The 18,255-nt window shown below is 40.8% G+C and overlaps 2 protein-coding genes and 1 pseudogene across 17 annotated transcripts in view; 2 read left to right on the top strand and 1 right to left on the bottom strand.

Moving 5' to 3' along the window:
* LOC134729455 (uncharacterized) overlaps nt 1-1,013 on the bottom strand; it is a 151,353-nt gene extending 150,340 nt beyond the window's left edge. For 4 of the 8 annotated variants that reach the window (XR_010110552.1, XR_010110554.1, XR_010110551.1 and 1 more), the window contains exon 1: nt 882-985. Coding sequence is in view for 1 of the 8 variants with exons in the window: in XM_063598741.1 (XP_063454811.1) it covers nt 882-968 (87 nt within the window). In the remaining 7 variants the exon portion in view is untranslated. Of the gene's footprint in view, nt 1-881 lie in introns of all 8 variants that reach the window. The other 4 variants (XR_010110555.1, XR_010110556.1, XR_010110557.1 and 1 more) reach the window with 3 other exon arrangements.
* Nucleotides 387-18,255, top strand: part of LOC100988585 (transmembrane protein 220) — a 49,905-nt gene continuing 32,036 nt past the window's right edge. For 3 of the 9 annotated variants that reach the window (XR_004667236.2, XR_004667237.2, XM_034942370.3), the window contains exons 1-5: nt 872-1,002; nt 1,724-1,753; nt 4,513-4,573; nt 5,643-5,766; nt 7,449-7,508. Coding sequence is in view for 7 of the 9 variants with exons in the window: in XM_034942370.3 (XP_034798261.1) it covers nt 931-1,002; nt 1,724-1,753; nt 4,513-4,573; nt 5,643-5,766; nt 7,449-7,508 (347 nt within the window). In the remaining 2 variants the exon portion in view is untranslated. Of the gene's footprint in view, nt 1,003-1,723; nt 1,754-4,512; nt 4,574-5,642; nt 5,767-7,448; nt 7,509-9,158; nt 11,162-15,184; nt 17,024-17,835; nt 17,978-18,255 lie in introns of those variants that run through there. The other 6 variants (XM_003818103.6, XM_008971352.6, XM_063598739.1 and 3 more) reach the window with 6 other exon arrangements.
* Nucleotides 11,371-15,177, top strand: LOC134729454 (protein mago nashi homolog; annotated as a pseudogene).

Consider the following 18,255-nt stretch of genomic DNA (forward strand, 5'->3'; position numbering starts at 1 on the left):
GATTTGAAAGTTCCTGAGCTTTGGAAGGAAATGCATAAATACTAAACAGAACACACACACACACACACACACAAACAAACATCTCTTTTTCTTTCTCTTATTTTTGTAAAAACAATGTTTTTCCTTTTTTTTTTTTTTTTTTTGAGGAGTCTCGCTTTGTTGCCCAGGCTGGAGTGCAGTGGCACAATCTGGGCGCACTGCAACCTCCGCCGCCCGGGTTCAAGCAATTCTCCCGCCTCAGCCTCCTGAGTAGCTGGGATTACAGGCTCCCGCCACCACGCCCGACTAATTTTTTCGTATTTTTAGTAGAGAGACGGGGTTTCACCATGTTGGCCAGGCTGCTTTCGAACTCCTGACCTCAGGTGATCCGCCCACCTCGGCCTCCCACAGTGCTGGGATTACAGGCGTGAGCCACTGCGCCCAGCCCTTTCCTTCGCGTGAGTCACTGCGTCCGGCCCTTTCTTTCTTTCTTTTTCTTTCTTTTTCTTCCTCTCTCCCCTCCCGCCTGCCTTCCTTCCTTTTTTCCTTCTTTTTTTTCTTTCTTCCTTTTTTTTTTTTTTGTGAGAAAGGTAGCTTTAGTGAAAACAGGGTTTGGAGTTGAACCTACACGGGTTCAAATTCGACTTCCGTCCACCACCGAGACCTGCGCTCCCTGAGGGACTCGCTTTCCCATCCGCGAAACCAGGACGGCGCCGCCTACACCCCGCGGCGTTCGGGGCGGGCTGAATGTGTCGCTGAGTAGGGGCTACACCCACGCCCTTCGCTCCCCGCCCCCGGCGCGGAGCGACGGCCACGGCAGTGTCCCCAGGGCACCGAAACCGAGGCGGGGTCTCGGTCCCTCCGCGGAAGGAGGGAGCCGGACCGTACGTGGCAGGACTCACCGCCCCGCACGTGGCAGGACTCACCGCCCCGCGCCGCGTTCTCCGAGCCATGGCGCCTGCCCTGTGGCGGGCCTGCAACGGACTCATGGCCGCCTTCTTCGCGCTGGCGGCCTTCGTGCAGGTCAGGCGGCCGCGGTGGGAGGGGGACCCGCCCGGCTCCCAGCTCCGCCCCCTGGCCTAGCGGGCCGTGTAACTGACTAGCGGGCAGAGTCGCAGGGGCGCACAGTTAATGGGGAGGACGGGACTTGGGCTTTCTGCTTGGGGAGCCCCCACTTTCTCCCCAGTCTAAGAAACGCGGATGTGTTCATGGAAGCGAGTCCCATACCAGGGCTCACACCCTGGAAGGGGCTGGTTCCGCGCGTGGAACTTCCCAGGGGACCTCAGAAGAAGCGGCCCTGGCTCCTGCCTTAACGTCCAGCCCGCGGACGACACTGAACATATCTCAGGGCCTAGGAGACGGAGCAGACCAAAACCCTTTATAGCATCATTAAACTTTTTAGTCGGCTTGGGGACCCCCTTCATAATAATTTCCCTCATTTCTTGAGACTGGTGGGGGTGGAGGGCCCTTAAAATACCCGTTCTGGGTTGGCGAGTCCTCTCCAGAGCTCCCGTGAAGGCTTTTCAAAAATGTGTGGCTGCCTGTTAAAAACATCTCTTGTGTCAGCCAGAAACCCCTTCACCCATCCTCATCTGGACTATATCCTGTTCAGATTTTGTATCCTCGATGCCTATTGCAGTGTCTGGCACTTAACAAATTAATAAAAAAAATGTGCTTAAATGAATTTAAAAGGAATGGAACAGCGCAGGATGTCTGCTAACACCTTGGTATTCTGGCGTTCCAGGTAAATGACCCAGATGCAGAGGTGTGGGTGGTGAGTATGAGCCGCTTCCAGGCTTTCCTCCGTTTGGAAGAATTGGGGAACGGCACAAAACACACGGTTTTATGTCTTTACCCCTCCTCCCTGCTTAATTTTCTGAGAAACTTAAAAATCAAACCCTTGGGAAGCTCTTTTTCCTAAAATATTAATAGGCAGGATCAGAGTTCTAATGTAATGTGTGTGTGAATTTCGAACTTTCTGGAAACAGGTCTTTCTGCAGTATTCCCTTTGGTTAGATGGCCCAACTGAGGACTTTCTTGAGGACCTAGAGTAGGCCTCTCAAGATCAGTTGAACAATTCCTTATGAGTTTCTAGCCAGACACTCAATGCAAACCTTTGACCGGAAAATAACAGGCTTAAGTTCTGAGGTTCTGCTAATTCAGTGACTTATATTTCTAGAAAGTATTAACTCCTGGCTGGGCAAGGTGGCTCACACCTGCAATCTCAGCACTCTGGGAGGCCAAGGCGGGTGGATCACTTGAGGTCAGGAGTTCTAGATCAGCCTGAGCAACATGGTGAAACCCCGTCTCCACCAAAAAATACAAAAATTAGCCAGGCGTGGTGGCATGCGCCTGTAGTCCCCAGCTACTAGGGAAGCTGAAGCAGGAGACTCGCTGGAACCCAGGAGGCAGAGGTTGCAGTATGCTGAGATCATGCCACTGCACTCCAGTCTGGGCGACAGAGTGAGACTCCATCTCAAAAAAAAAAGAAAAAGAAAAAAAAAAAAGGAAAGAAAGGTATTAAATCCTATAAAACCTACAGTCTTCATATAAGCAATGCCCTGATTTGAACCATTTGGAGGAGGGGGCCATTGTTCCATACATCTTCTAAATATCTTTTTTTTTTTTCTTTTTGAGACGGAGTTTTGCTCTTGTTGCCCAGGCTGGAGTGCAATGGCGCAATCTAGGCTCACCGCAACCTCTACCTCCCAGGTTTGAGCGATTCTTCTGCCTCAGTGTCCCAAGTAACTGGGATTACAGGCATGCGCCACCACACCCAGCTAATTTTGTATTTTTAGTAGAGACAGGGTTTCTCCATGTTGGTCAAGCTGGTCTTGAACTCTCGACCTCAGGTGATCCACCTGCCTCAGCCTCCCAAAGTGCTGGGATTACAGACATGAGTCACCGCGCCCGGCTCTAAATATCTTTTATCTTCCAAAATATCTGAATTTTGTCCAGTTTCTCTCAATATAGATACACAAGACTGTACAGTACACCAAGGAGATGATTCTTAAGCTTTAGAATAATATTGACAGAGGAGCAACAAGGATGATGGTATCTGGAATTATAACATGAAATTCTATCCAGGTTTTGTTTTTTTAGTGCAGTAAAACCACATTCTGATATTTACTATCCAGATCAGTATGCCTCTGAATCAAATCAAACTGCCTTTGCCTTGGCACCCTGGTCCATATCTTGAATTCCAAATATTATTTCCCTGCAGACAAGTCTCAGACATCCAGCTTAATGGTGAATTTCCAAAAGACTGCTGCGTATATTCACCTGCATTTCACAGTGCTCCTCAGATATGCCCAAGGACCTACCTAGCATCTTTCCCTCCAAAATCTACTTATCCTGACTCACCCATTTCTGTTATCAGCAGAATCATTCTCTGAGTCATTCTTGTTCAGAATCTCAGTCATCTTTATCATCCCTCTGTTCCTTACCACTGCCTTGGAGAGCCCCTCAAAACACAAAATAAATTTGAGTCGGGCATGGTGGCAGGCATCTGTAGTCCCAGTTACTCAAGAGGCTGAGGCAGGAGGCTCACTTGAGCCCAGGAGTTCGAAGCCAGCCTGTGCAACATAGCGAGACCCCCCCCCCATCTCCAAAAAATTAATTAAACAGTCTAGGTCTAATTGCTTATCTGTATAGTACCTGCACATTTTACCTTTCATTCATGCTCAGACGATATAATAGGAGGAATAGACCCCCATGTCCCCATAGACATCCTCCCTCATTCACAGTTCAGCCCTCCACTACCTCCCACATGGACCCCTGGCACCTGCCTTAACATCTTCTGATATAAGCACAGAAATTGATGTGATTAGACAGCTACATTGCTTGGAAAGTCCCCATCCTTCTTATAAACCCACCCTCCCTACTTATTCCCTGCCAACAACACACACAATAGTAAGTTTGGCTAGAGCCTGCTTGTTATGAACAAGGCTTAGGAATAGGGCCTCTTTAGGGCCAGTCTTCTCATTTCCAAACGCTTATCAGCAGTTCCAAAATGAAGAGCCTGACCTTATTACTGGGCACAGCTGATTGTGTATGCATTATTAGAAAACTTTCTGTGGTCTCACAGAGATGCAGTACTGGCCTGGATGGTCCATTGGGTCCAAAGCCAGCAGGGCCATCTAGCATCGTGGCTGCTCCTGCCCTACTTTTCAAAGAACATTTTCTTTTATGCAAGTGGGGAAAGGCCATTTGGGCATGAAAGTTGCTTGGGAGCGACTGGAAAGTTAGTGTGTCTTAAGACCAAAACCCTGTGCTCAGTGTTAGAGCTCAAAGATAAATGAGCTTCTGGAATAGCCTATAGTCTAGGAGGAAGGTAGATAAAATTGCAGGCAGACATGCTAAGTGCCACAAAAGGAGAATCTACCACTTTCTCAATCACCATTGAAACTTAGAGGCAAATCATGGGGCACAGCAGCCACTGATCTCATCTTTCTTTACTTCCTGTATCTCTGAACATCTCATATATTGGGCATACATCTTAACTCATGTAATTTCCTCCCTTTTTGCTAACAGGTGGTGTACACAATCCCTGCAGTACTGACCCTGCTTGTTGGACTTAACCCTGAAGTCACAGGTATAAGCCTTGCATTCTAAATGGAGAGACAGCAAATCAGATTTCCTCATAATAATGAGGGTCTATCTGCCCAACTCCCAGGAGTAAAACGGGGCTCTCTAGGCCTTTCTTCTCATTTCTGATAATAAAAGGGCTAATTCTAATCATCCTTACCCATCTTCAGGAAAACGTCAGAAGGATCTGCTATAAAACAGCGTCTTCTGTTTTATAGAAGTGAGAGGACAGATTCTTCTTCACTTTCTTTAAAACAGTTTCTCCTAGTGGGGCTCGAATGTTCTCAGGGGCCTTAGAATAAAGACTAATGAGTCCCACCTTAGTGGGGAAAATTCTAGTTCCCTAGATGCCTGGGCTCCTTGTATAGGCAGCGAGAACTCCGTCTGCATCTTTAAGGTAGATCAGTTAGGGCTCCTTTAGATACAAGCTAGAAAATAACTCAAATGTGCTATGAGCTAAGAAGAAAAGGTATTGGTACAGTTTACTGAAAAGGTGAAGGGTGGTGCTGGCTTCAGACTGGTGGACTCGGAACTTTACCTTCTCTCCACCTCTCAGTTCCACCATCTGTCATGCTAACTTCACTCTTGGGCTCCACACAGTGGCCCTGCAGCCCCCCATTCACATCTTCACGATGCCACGTCCAGTGGAATATGGACTGTGTTTCTTCACTCTACCAAAGTCTCAGAATGCAGTTGCTGGCTCTGATTGCTTGTCCGTTTGTGCTGATCCAAATCACTGTGGCTGAGGAGATAACATGTATTGATTGACCTAGCCAAAGTCCAGTTCACTGGGAAACATGGACTGTGAGTGTGGACATGGTGGATCCCCAGAGAAAATAAGGGTAATCATCCTAGGAAGGGGAGCTGCTGAACAACCCAAACAAGAAATGGCCACTGAAGTTTATAATTAGTGCTGTGACCTCTGTGTTGTCCTAAAACAAAAAGGGGCGATGGGGCTGAGGGAGTCTGAATGTCTTTTCTGAAAGCAGACTATGGCAAAACATACAAAAAGATCATTTTTTTTTTTCTGTGGGCTGTGATTCCATGGTTAACAACATCAGAACATCTATTTTTAGGTAATGTTATTTGGAAAAGTATCTCTGCAATACACATACTCTTTTGTATGGTGTGGGCTGTTGGCTTGGCGTCCTACCTCTTGCATCGTACACAACAGAACATCTTACATGAGGAAGAAGGCAGGTGAGCGGTGACGGTTGCCCTGTGGAGGGATAGAACTGTGGGATAGAACTAAGGAATCGTGTTTGCAACACCTCATCTGTGCACAGTGATAACTGAATTCCCCGTGTATCCTGTGGAGCAGGGAAGGTATTATCTTCTTTATAACCTGATGAAACTGAGGAAATAATGGAGCCAGGATTCAAACCCAGCCCCATCTATCAGACTTCATTATCACTGCTAGTGGCAGTCACTACATATTACATTATATTACTGTCAGGCCGTTGGACTTTGGCCCCCTTGTAACTAGCAACGGTATGATACAGTAATACTCAGTCCGATCTAATATGGTGATAACTCTGTCAGCCTCAAATTCAGTTCTGGTTTAAGCCAGAATCTTATCTACAAGTATGAGCAGCCATCTCAGAGGTCAGTCCTTTTTTTTTTTTTTTTTTTGAAACGGAGTCTTGCTCTGTCACCCAGGCTGGAGTGCAGTGGCGCGATCTCTGCTCACTACAACTTCCGTCTCCCAGGTTCAAGCTATTCTTCTGCCTCAGCCTCCTGAGTAGCTGGGATTACAGGTGCATGCCACCATGGCCAGCTAATTTTTGTATTTTTAGTAGATACAGAGTTTTATTACGTTGGTCAGCCTGGTCTTGAACTCCTGACCTCGTGATCCGCCTTCCTTGGCCTCTCAAAGTGCTGGGATTACAGGCATGAGCCACCGCACCCAGCCAAAAGATCAGTACTTTAAGTCAACCTGTTAGGCTTGCCCTGGTATGTCTTGTGTCATTTCCTTGTCATGACCACTTGCTCCTATTTTATCACCTCTTCCTTTGCTTCCTCCCACCCTTGTCTCTGAGGACTTATTAATAGGTCCTTTTGTTTCTTTTCTACTCCTACTGCCATCTGCCAACAACAAAATTCATAGACCTGTAAGTTAAACATCACTGAAAAGGTGTTTCTTTGTTATAACCCCCAGTCTTTAGAACACTGGAGAGCCAAACTATAGGTTGGGTCTGTAGATAAGAATGTAGACCAAATGGGTTGAATCACTTCCAGCATGAAGCCCATGGGTTATAGTGAACTCAGCCTGGGGCTTCTAGTGGTATTATGGCTGAAGTGATTGTTTTTTATTCTATGTAAAAGATATGTGCATATAATACATATTTATAGAAGCATATACCCACCCCCAAATTATTAGTCTGATTTGTACTACAAATCATTCCTCTCCCCTAGGAAGTGACCCAATCTCTTGTAGTATATACACAGATCATGTATTGGTTTGGGCTCATTCTGCCTCACACTGAAGCCTCTTTAAAAATGTAAAAGTATTGACTGATCAAATCTGGGATTTTCTTAGTTGCACTGTTTCTTCTAGCGACCTGAAAAAAGTGATATATCTGTGGATTTTATAAAATATTCATTTCATTTTGGGGGGATCCACTTATAAATCAGGGCATAGTCAGGGATCTCATACCTGCTTTTTAAGATGAAATGTATTTTCATATGAGGCTTTAAATTCTCTGAAAAAAGTAATTTATGAATCATGGTCAGATTTGAAAATATTCCATTGATGCCATAGATCTTGAGGGAGAGTCAGTCACTCAATCAGAATGCGCTATCAGGTGGTCATGGAGAGAATGCGATGATATGCATCTCACTTGTAGCCACTTCCAAAATCTGAAATGTACACCCTTTTATAGGGAGCTGTCTGGTCTGGTGATTATTACAGCATGGATTATCCTGTGCCACAGTTCCTCAAAGTAAGTATTCAACTCATCAGTTAAAATCACATCTTCACTTTGGGAGGCCGAGGCGGGCAGATCACGAGGTCAGGAGATCAAGACCATCCTGGCCAATATGGTCAAACCGTGTCTCTACTAAAATACAGAAAATTAGACCTGTGTGGTGGCACGCGCCTGTAGTCCCAGCTACTTGGGAGGCTGAGGCAGGGGAATCGCTTGAACCCGGGAGACAGAGGTTGCAGTGAGCCAAGATTGTGCCACTGCACTCCAGCCTGGGCGACACAGCAACACTCTCTCAAAAAAAAAAAAAAAAGAAATCACATCTTCAAGGCTGACAAAATCAGGTAGTAAGTGAAAATACTGCCATACAAGTAAAAACAGGAATCTTTTGAAAGAAATCTTCCCTTTTCTTAAGGGAAGTTAATAATAGTTGATTTAAAGTATCCTGGTCACTCTTGTCCACAAAAACCGTAGTTTTCTACAAGGCCCAGTATAGTCATGGACAGTTGTCAGCCTAAAGGGTGTTCTTCAGGGTGAAGGGAAATGATCTCAGGAGGAAACTTAGAGATTCAGGAAAGAATGAAGAGCAAAGACAATATAAGTGCGTGTGTACATATCAATGAATGTTAACTAATTAAACATATACAGGATAGAAATACATGACAACAGTGGCATAAAAGCTGGAAAAGAGTAAATGGAGTTTAAGTGTTCTAAGGTCCTTTAATTGTGTGAGAAGAGATAAAAGTATCCATTTATATTAAACTTTGATAAGTCAAGGATTAATGTTGTAATCATTAGGGTAACCACTGGTAGCATTAAAATGAGTACAGAAGGCAGGAGAAGGGGAAGGGGAAACAGAAACAATGGGACAAATAGGAAGCATGTGTTAAGATATAGATTTAAACCCAAATATATCAGAAATTACATTAAATGTAAAGGTAAAGATTTCAGTTAAGAGTCAAAGAATTTCAAAGTATGTAAAAAGATTAAAAACCCAACTCTAGGCCAGGCGAGGTGGCTCACACCTGTAATCTCAGCACTTTGGGAGGCCGAGGCAGGCGGATCACCTGAGGTCAGGAGTTCGAGACCAGCCTGGCCAACATGGCGAAACCCCGTCTCTACTAAAAATACAAAAAAATTAGCCAGGCGTGGTGGTGGTCACCTGTAATCCCAGCTACTTGGGAGGCTGAGGCAAGAGAATGGCTTGAACCCGGGAGTCGGAGGTTGCAGTGAGCTGAGGTAGTGCTGTTGCACTCCAGCCTGCGCGATAGAGCAGGACTCCATCTCAAAAAAAAAAAAAGAAAGAAAAACCCAGCTCTACACTGCTTACAAAAGACAACCCTTAACTGTACTGATATAGAAAGATTTAAAGTCAAAAGATGAAAAAAAACTACAAACACCAGCCAAATGAAACACAATATTGCAATTTTAACAACAAAGTAGAATGTAAGACAATTATTGGAGAAAAACAACTTTTTGTGAATATTTTTAATTTTTTTGTTTTCACTTTTTATTTTGAATTTTCAAACATATATAAAAGCAGAGAGACTAATATCTTGAATCAGATATACTCATCACCCAGCTTCAACAATTATTGGTATGTCCAATCTTGTTTTATCTGAACCTTATCCACGCCACACTGCCAAACTATTTTTTTTTTTTTTTGAGACAGAGTCTTGCTCTGTTGCTCAGGCTGGTGTGCAGTGGCGCGATCTTGGCTTACTGCAACCTCTGCCTCCCGGGTTCAAGCAATTCTCCTGCGTCAGCCTCCCAAGTAGCTGGGATTACAAGCAGGTGCCACCACATCCAATTTTTGTGTTTTTAGTAGAGACGGGGTTTCACCATGTTGGCCAGGATGGTCTCAAACTCCTGACCTCAAGTGATCTGCCTGCCTCAGCCTCCCAAAGTGCTGGGATTACAGGCGTGAGCCACTGCACCCAGCCAGTTTAAACATATTTAATGTGTTTCAGTCCGTGACAGTTATTGTCTTTATTGATGCTCAGACTGTCCCATTTTTGTCCAGTGGCACTTATTCAGGTCTGCTCCTGAATTCTTTCTGACATGACCCTAGTAAACCTTTGATAGTTTCCTTGCTTTCTGGTATGACAAGATGTTCCAGGCGCATGTTATACCCAGGATCATGTTTTAGGCCACAGACCTGGAATCAACAGTGTTTGCAATGTTCGTGAATTCATATATATGTCATAAATGTATATGCATACATAAATATATACATGTACACATATACATTTAAAGTTGTCTTATGAGTTTATACTAACTACTCAAATTCAGAGGTACCAGTTCTTATTAACCTTATTGAACATTTTATATCTGGATCTCCTTTTAATCATGGCAAAATTTCTAGTCTCAGTGACCTCAACATAATCACCCATTTGATTTATTCTACAATACAAATGCAATCTCCAAATAATAATATGACTACTGAAAACAGGTTCTCTTGTTTGTTTTTGTTATTAGGATATAACCTACTAAGGGATGTACACTCAAATTACTGGGCATAGTGTTCTGTATGCTAATCCCACCAAGTAAATACACAGTTAGATTCATTTATTTCTAGGGCTAATTGTATTGAAAATATATTGATATTATTTTATAATTATGTAAAATATCTACATGGCTCAAAAGTCAAATCTATAAAATAAGATATATTAAAAGAAATTCGGCTTCTCCAGCCCCCTGACCCTATAGCTTCCCTTTCCCTATGGGGGAAAAGTTTTTCAGTTTTATAGTTTATCCTTCCATGATTTTTCAGTGGAGCAAATGTGTGACTTAGTTGTATTCCTGCTTATCTAAGGTAACTGGCAGTCTATTGTACACAGTTGTATTCCACTTGCTTTTCCACTTACTACATCCTGGAGATCATTCTATAGTATAGAAAAACTTTTCTTACTCTGCTGATGGCTCCATAGCTTAATCAACCAGTTCTCTACTATTTAGATAGTATCCAGGCTTTTGCTATTAAAAATAGTGCTGCAGTTAATAGCCATATGCATATATCTAACATATTTTTACCAGTGTGTCTTTGAGATAAATTCCTGGAAGTGAGACTACTGGGTCAAAGTGTAATTGCATAGTTCATATTTCTATATACTCCCGAATTCCCCTCCAGATGGCTCTTCCATTTTGCATCCTAACCAGCCATGGCTAACAGTGTCTGTTTCCCCATAGCCTTGCCAGCAGAGTATGTTATCAAAATCTTGAATTTTTACTAATCGGATCATTGAGAAAGGGGTAGTTTTAGCTTGCATTTCTCTTATTAAGAGCAAAAGTGAGCACATTTTCATATGGTTCAGAGCCATTTATATTTCTTTTTCTATAAAAATCTTGGTCTATCTCTGAGCAATGTAGGTTTAACCTGATTCTAAGGTTGCTGGTCTTCTCTATTTTTAGAAGCTCTATCTGTGATGTAAGCTGAAAGTATTTCTTTGCAGTTTGTTATTTTCCTTTAACTTTGCTTATGCAAACTATACTTTGCCATGAAAAAGTCTTTTGTTGTTGTTTTTTCATGTAATTGTATTTATCAGTCCTTTTCCTTATTGCTTCTGGATTTGGAGTCATAGTTAGGAAAACCTTCTCTCTCTCAGGTTGTAATGTAACTTACCCAAGTTTTCTTCTAATACCTGTATGGTTCCATTTGTACATTTAAATATTTGATCTGTTTAGAATTTATCCTGATGTAGGCCGGATGCGGTGGCTCACACCTATAATCCCAGCACTTTGGGAGGCTGAGGTGGGCAGATCACAAGTCCAGGAGTTCGAGACCAGCCTGGCCAAATGGTGAAACCCTGTCTCTACTAAAAATACAAAAATTAGCCGGGCATGGTGGCGGGTGCCTGTAGTCCCAGCTACTTGGGAGGCTGAGGCAGGAGAAACCGGGAGGTGGAGGTTGCAGTGAGCCGAGATCGCGCCACTGCACTCCAGCCTGGGAGACAGAGAGAGACTCCGTCTCAAATAAATAAATGAATAAATAAATAAATAGATAGATAGAATTTATCCTGGTGTAATGTTATGAAGAACATGTCCAATTTCATATTTTTCTATGTGGCTATCTGGTTATCTCAACACCACTTATTAGAAAGTAGATTCAAGATGCCAAAGGAAGACACTTTTTAATGACAAAAGATTCAATTCATCAAGAAGATATAACTGCTGAATTTGTATGGACCTAATAACATAGCTTCCAAATAGAACAAAAATTGACAGAGCTAAGAAGAAAAATGCAAAAAGCCACAATCATCTTGGGAGACTAACACACTTCTCTCAGTTACTAACAAACACACACAAAAAAGAAAAGTAACAATATAAAAGATTTTAACCACACAATAAACCAAGAATGGCAGGATACACATTCTTTTCAAGTGCACATTGAGTATTTTACAAAAAGACTATATGTTTGGCCATGAAATAAGTACTAACAAATTTTAAAGGACTGAAATCCTACAGAGTATGTTATTTGACCACGGTGCAGTTAAGCTAGAAATCATTAACAAAAAGATAATTAGGCAATTCCTGTGTATTTGGAAGTTAGGAAATATACTTTCAAATAACACTTGGGTCAAAGAAGAAATCACAATGGAAATTAGAAAATATTTTGAACTGAATAAGGTGAATACTACATATCAAAATGTGTGAGATGCAGCTAAAAATCATGCTTAGAGGGAAACATATAGCCATAAGTACATTTTTTTTTAAGCTTCCAGGAAGTTAGGAATTTTTCATTTCAAGAAGTTAGGAAAAGAACAGCAAGTTAAACCCCAAAGAAACAAGAAAATAAACATGAAAGCAGAAGTCAGTGAAATAAAAAATCAACATAAAAATAGAGAATTAACAAGGTCAAATATTGATTCTCTAAAATGATTTATAACATTGATAAGCCCTGACAAGACAAAAAGGAAAAAAGAGCACAAGGAAGTACAAATAACAAATATCAGGAATAAAAAAGAGAATACTACTATATATCTAATAACTATTGTAAAAATCATAAGTGGATATGATGAAGAACTTTACACCAATAAATTTGAAAATATAAATTAGACAAATATCTTGAAAAAATACAGTTTACCAACATTTACATAAGAAGAAATACTCAGAACAGTCCCATAACTATTAAAGAAATTGAGTTCATAGGGCCGGGCGCGGTGGCTCACACCTGTAATCCCAGCACTTTGGGAGGCTGAGGTGGGCGGATCACCTGAGGTCAGGAGTTCAAGACCACCCTGGCTAACATGGTGAAACCCCATCTCTACTAAAAATACAAAAAATTAGCTGGGCGTGGTGGCGGGCACCTGTAATCCCGGCTACTCGGGAGGCTGAGGCAGGAGAATCGCTTGAACCCTGGAGGCAGAGGTTGCAATGAGCCGACATCACACTGTACTCCAGCCTGGGTGACAAGAATGAAAGAAACTCCATCTCAAAGAAAAAAAAAAAAAAATCGAGTTCATAATTTAAATTTTTCCTAAAGGAAAACTCTAGACCTAGATGGCATAGCTGGAGATGTCTACATAATATTTAAGGAAAAAAATAATACCAACTTTCAATAAATACTTCCAGAGAACAGAAAAAGAAGAAACACTTTCCAACTAATTTTATGAGGACAGGTAACCAAAACTTGACAAGAACATGACCAAAAAATGAAATTACATGGCAGTCTCACTCATGACCACAGATGGAAAACTCCTAAACAACACATTAGCAAATCAAATCCTGCAATATATAACCCAACTACCAAGTTGGGTTTATTCTAGGAATGCAAAGTTAGTTTCACATTAAAAAAACCAACCAATGTTTTCCACCACATTAATGGAATGAAATAAGAGAATAAACTATCTTCTAGAGCCATACAGAAATAGCATTTCATAAAATTCAGCATCCATTTATGTTAAAAGCTCTTAGAAAATGGGCGTAGGAGGGAACTTAACCTGATAGAAGATATCTACACTGAAGCCTGAGACTTAATGGTGAACAGTTGAAAACTTTCCCTCTGAGATCAGGAATGAGATGAGGCTGGCCATATTGCCACTTGTACTCAATGCCATGCTAGCTATTGTCCCAGCTATTGTCCCAGCCGGTAAAATAAGGCAAGAGAAAGAAATAAAATGCCCAATGATTGGACAAGAAGAAATAAAATTTTCATGATTTGTGGGTGATATGAATACATGTGTAGAAAATAAAAAAGAATCTAAAAAATTACTAGAATAAGTGAATTTTGTATGATCACTGGATCAGGATACAAGAATTAACTGCTTTTCTATCAGGAAGTAACAGAAAGTGATAAAACAAAAAGTTAACATTTATAAAAACATTCAAAAAATCCACTCCGTAGGAATAAATCTAGCAGAGATATGCAAAATCTCTACAAATAAAACTATAACACATTATGGGAGAAATTGAAGAAGACCTAAATAATTGGAGGGCTAAACATATAATGACAAAAGGATGAATAAATAAAATGATAGAACAATAGAATTTAGAAACGGATCTATACATATGTAGGGTTTTGACTTATGGCAAAGATGGTACTTCAGGGTAGCTAAGAAGGCAGTCTTTTCAATAAATAGGCTAGGATAAATTCAATGTCCATTTGCAAAAAAGTGAAACAACCTCTACTTTACAACTTTCATAAAAATCAATTCCAAGGGGATCACAGGTCTATTATAAAAAAGCAAAACAGAGTGTTGGGTGCAGACCGCGGTGGTGCGGCTTTCTTTTAGAAGTTCAGTCTTGGTTGTCTTTTGCAAGCCATGAAGAGTGACTTTTATCTGCGCTACTACGTGGGGCACAAGGGCAAGTTCAGCCACGAGTTTCTGGAGTTTGAGTTCTGACCGGACGGGAAATTAAGATAAGCCAACACAGCAATTACAAGAATGATGTCATGATCAGAAAAGAGGCTTATGTACATAAAAGTATGATGGAGGAACTGAAGAGTATAATTGATGACAGTGAAATTACCAAAGAGGATGATGCATTATGGCCTCCTCCCAACCGAGTGGGCCGGCAGGAGCTTGAAATCATTATTGGAGATGAACACATTTCTTTTACAACATCAAAAATTGGTTCCCTTATTGATGTCAGTCAATCCAAGGATCCAGAAGGCTTATGAGTATTTTATTATCCTGTCCAGGACCCTGAAGTGTTTGGTCTTCAGTCTTACTGGATTACACTTCAAGATTAAACCAATCTAAACTGAATATTGATGTGGACATGGGGGGGTGGGAGTAGTTTTTAATTACCATTATCAAGAACATTTTGTGTCTATCAGGGCAGTATATTTTTATAAACTATAAATGATTATCTTTAATAAATATGTGATAAAATTTTAAAAAAGCAAAACAATAAAACTTCTAGAGAATACCTTCAAAACCTTGGTGAGGGAAATTCTTAAACAGAACACAAAAATCATTAGGAAAAGATCAACTTTAACATTGTCAAATTAATCAATGACTTCTCTTCCTCAAAAGACATCAAGTGGAACAAAGTATTTGTAACACATATAAACAAGGATTTATATTTAGCATATATATAAAGAATTTCTATAAATCAATGTTATATTTCAATAAAACAACTGAGATGAGAACATACTAAAATGTAATTATGTGTTTTATCAATTCAGTCTTTATACTTGTTTCCAAAGCAATCCATGATTTTTATTTATAATAATTTTTGTGTCTTTATAGGAATCCAGTTGGTGGAAGAATTCAATTGGCTATTGCCATTGTAATCACACTTTTCCCATTTATCTCATGGGTCTACATATATATTAACAAGGAAATGCGGTCCTCTTGGCCAACTCACTGCAAGACAGTAATTTAAATAAATTCAAGAACTTCGTTTTTAAGATGAATATTTTCAATCAATTTTTTATAAACATTAGGGGAACAAGCCAGGAGTTTATTTCAGGTAATTTGGGCTAATAGAGTTTTTTAAAACTCCAAATAACTTTTTAAGGGTGCATATAATTTGATGTAAGATTGGATGGGACAAGTAAGAGATGGTCTGATATTTTCCAGACGACTTTCTTTTTTTTTTTTATTTTATTTTTATTTTTTTTTTTATTTTTTTGAGACGGAGTCTTGCTTTGTCACCCAGGCTGGAGTGCAGTGGCTCGACCTCGGCTCACTGCAAGCTCCGCCTCCCGGGTTCACGCCATTCTCCTGCCTCAGCCTCTCCGAGTAGCTGGGACTACAGGCGCCCGCCACCACGCCTGGCTAATTTTTTGTATTTTTTAGTAGAGACGGGGTTTCATCGTGGTCTCGAACTCCTGACCTCATGATCCGCCCGCCTCGGCCTCCCAAAGTGCTGGGATTACAAGCGTGTGCCACCGCGCCCGGCCTCCAGACGACTTTCTGCAGGGTCTTGTGTCATAATGTAGTGGAAAAGGCTAGAGAATAGAAGTTTAAAAATACGAGTTCTAACTTAACTTTGTAACTATGTAATTTGGGCAAATATATAAACCTCCTGGTGGATATTTATCTATAAAATAGGATTAATGCCAGATCTACTTACTTACACAGTAACAAGGATCAATCTAGATAATGTAAGAACACTCTGAAGATATAAAGTGTTTGGAAAGATTACGGAGGGCTGCCCATGATTAAAATAGAGGGGAGCAGGGATTGGGTAATATACTGAAATAGACATTCAAGAGAGGGCTATACCCCGATCTTTTTTTTTTTTTTTAAGACAGTCTCACTCTGTTGCCCAGGCTGGAGTGCAGTGGCATGATCATGGCTCACTGCAGTCCTGACCTCCCGGGGCTCAGGTGATCCTCCTACCTCAGCCTCCCAAGAAGCTAGGACTACAAGTGTGCACCACCATGCCCGGCTAATTTTTTTTAAATTTTCTGTAGAGGCAGGGTTTCACCGTGTTGTCCAGGCTGGTCTTGAATTCCTGAGTTCAAGTGATCTGTCCACCTTGGCCTCCCAAAGTGCTGGGATTACAGGTGTGAGCCACCATGCCCAGTCCAGCCCTAAACTAATCTTATCCAGAGCTGGCATAGTGCAGTGAACTAAAGGAGAACTCTAGATGAATCAAATGAGCAGGCATGTCTTGGAAAGAAAGGGAAGCTGGATAGAATAAAGGAATTAGGGACCAAACAAGAAGGCAATAGGGAATATAACTACATTCTAAATGAGAAATAAGGTCAAAATCTATATACATTCTTTATAAATGGATGTCCAAAGTAACCCGAGGGAGGAGAGCTTTTTTTTTTTTTCATTTCCATTTTCATTTAAAAATGGATACTTGATTATTAGAAAACTTACAATTGTGTTTGGAACAACTTGGGTATTTGAATCTAATTTTCCAATTGCAAATTTTATGATACCTAAATACAGATAAAGTATTTCCAATGAAAATTTAGTGTCCAAATGAGTGGGGCTATAAATGTAAAATACACTGGATTTTAAAGACATGGTAGAAAAAGAACAGAAAATATTTTTTGTATTGATTACATGTTGAAACAATATTTTGGCTATAATGGGTTAAATATACTATTAAAGTTGATTTTATCTGTTTCTGTTTACTTTTATTTACGTGGCTTACATTGCATTTCTGTTGGACAGTCCTGTATTTAAGTATCTAGATGGCAACATTTTACATACGCAAGCATCAAACTCTGTGGTCAGATACTGTTTTTTCTGATCTAGGAAAGAGACCTGGGAAATACTTCACTCAAAAAGAACGAGTAGTACCTTCCACAGGTTAGGAGAGTATAAATGAGTCTGGTAGTTTGTCTATTTTATTGTCTTTATTACTATAGTAAATATTCTATAAATATTTGTTAAAGGAGGTATGTGTATTTTGTTTTTGTTATTGGCACAGTGGCCACTGAATGGTGAGAAATTATCTAAGATTAAGACTTGAATGAGTAAAAAGGGGGAAAACAAATCTAGTTGATATTAAAACAGTCAAAGTGAAACTTAAGGGTCAGTAAAATACACATAAAGGATTTGAGTTTTCCAGTGTATATTTTGCTTACATATTTGTGGCTTTTGTAACTCCTTTAGTATTAATAAACTACTGAAGTCACATGCAAAAAAAAACCAGACTCATTTGCAAATTCCCTGTGGGCTCTATCCATTGACCAAGTCATGTTTACTTCTGTGCTTAAAGACAGTAATGTTCAAGATGTGCTTTCATCATGTATGCCTCTCCCATATCAGACTACGAAATTATGTGACTATTCATAGTCTCTTTTGCATCTTCAGTTAAGCATATAAAAGGCACTTTTGGTGGAATAGTCTTTTGAAGAGTATTAATGAAATTGAATTTAAGTATTATTATATTTAATATTTCTATTATTAAAATCTTTTTTTTTTTTTTTGAGATGGAGTCTTGCTCTGTCCCCCAGGCTGGAGTGCAATGGCGCGATCTCAGTTCACTACAATCTCCACCTCCTGGGTTCAAGTGATTCTCCTGCCTTAGCCTCCCAAGTAGCTGGGACTACAGGCACCTGCCACCATGCCCAGGTAATTTTTGTATTTTTAGTAGAGACGGGGTTTCACCATGTTGGCCAGGCTGGTCTGGAACTCCTGACCTAAGGTGATCCACCCACCTCGGCCTCCCAAAGTGCTGGGATGCGTGAGCCACCATACCCAGCCTCTATTATTAAAATCTTTCACACCTTCACATTTTTCTTCCATTGTTCTCTATTTCACACAAATCTAATCACGTATTCCCCAGCTCAGAAAGCCCTAAGGGCTCCACACTATCTGGCAAGTTAAATTCTAACTCTTGGCTCATCATT

Source organism: Pan paniscus, chromosome 19 (assembly GCF_029289425.2).
Source record: "Pan paniscus chromosome 19, NHGRI_mPanPan1-v2.0_pri, whole genome shotgun sequence".
NCBI lineage: Eukaryota > Metazoa > Chordata > Mammalia > Primates > Hominidae > Pan > Pan paniscus.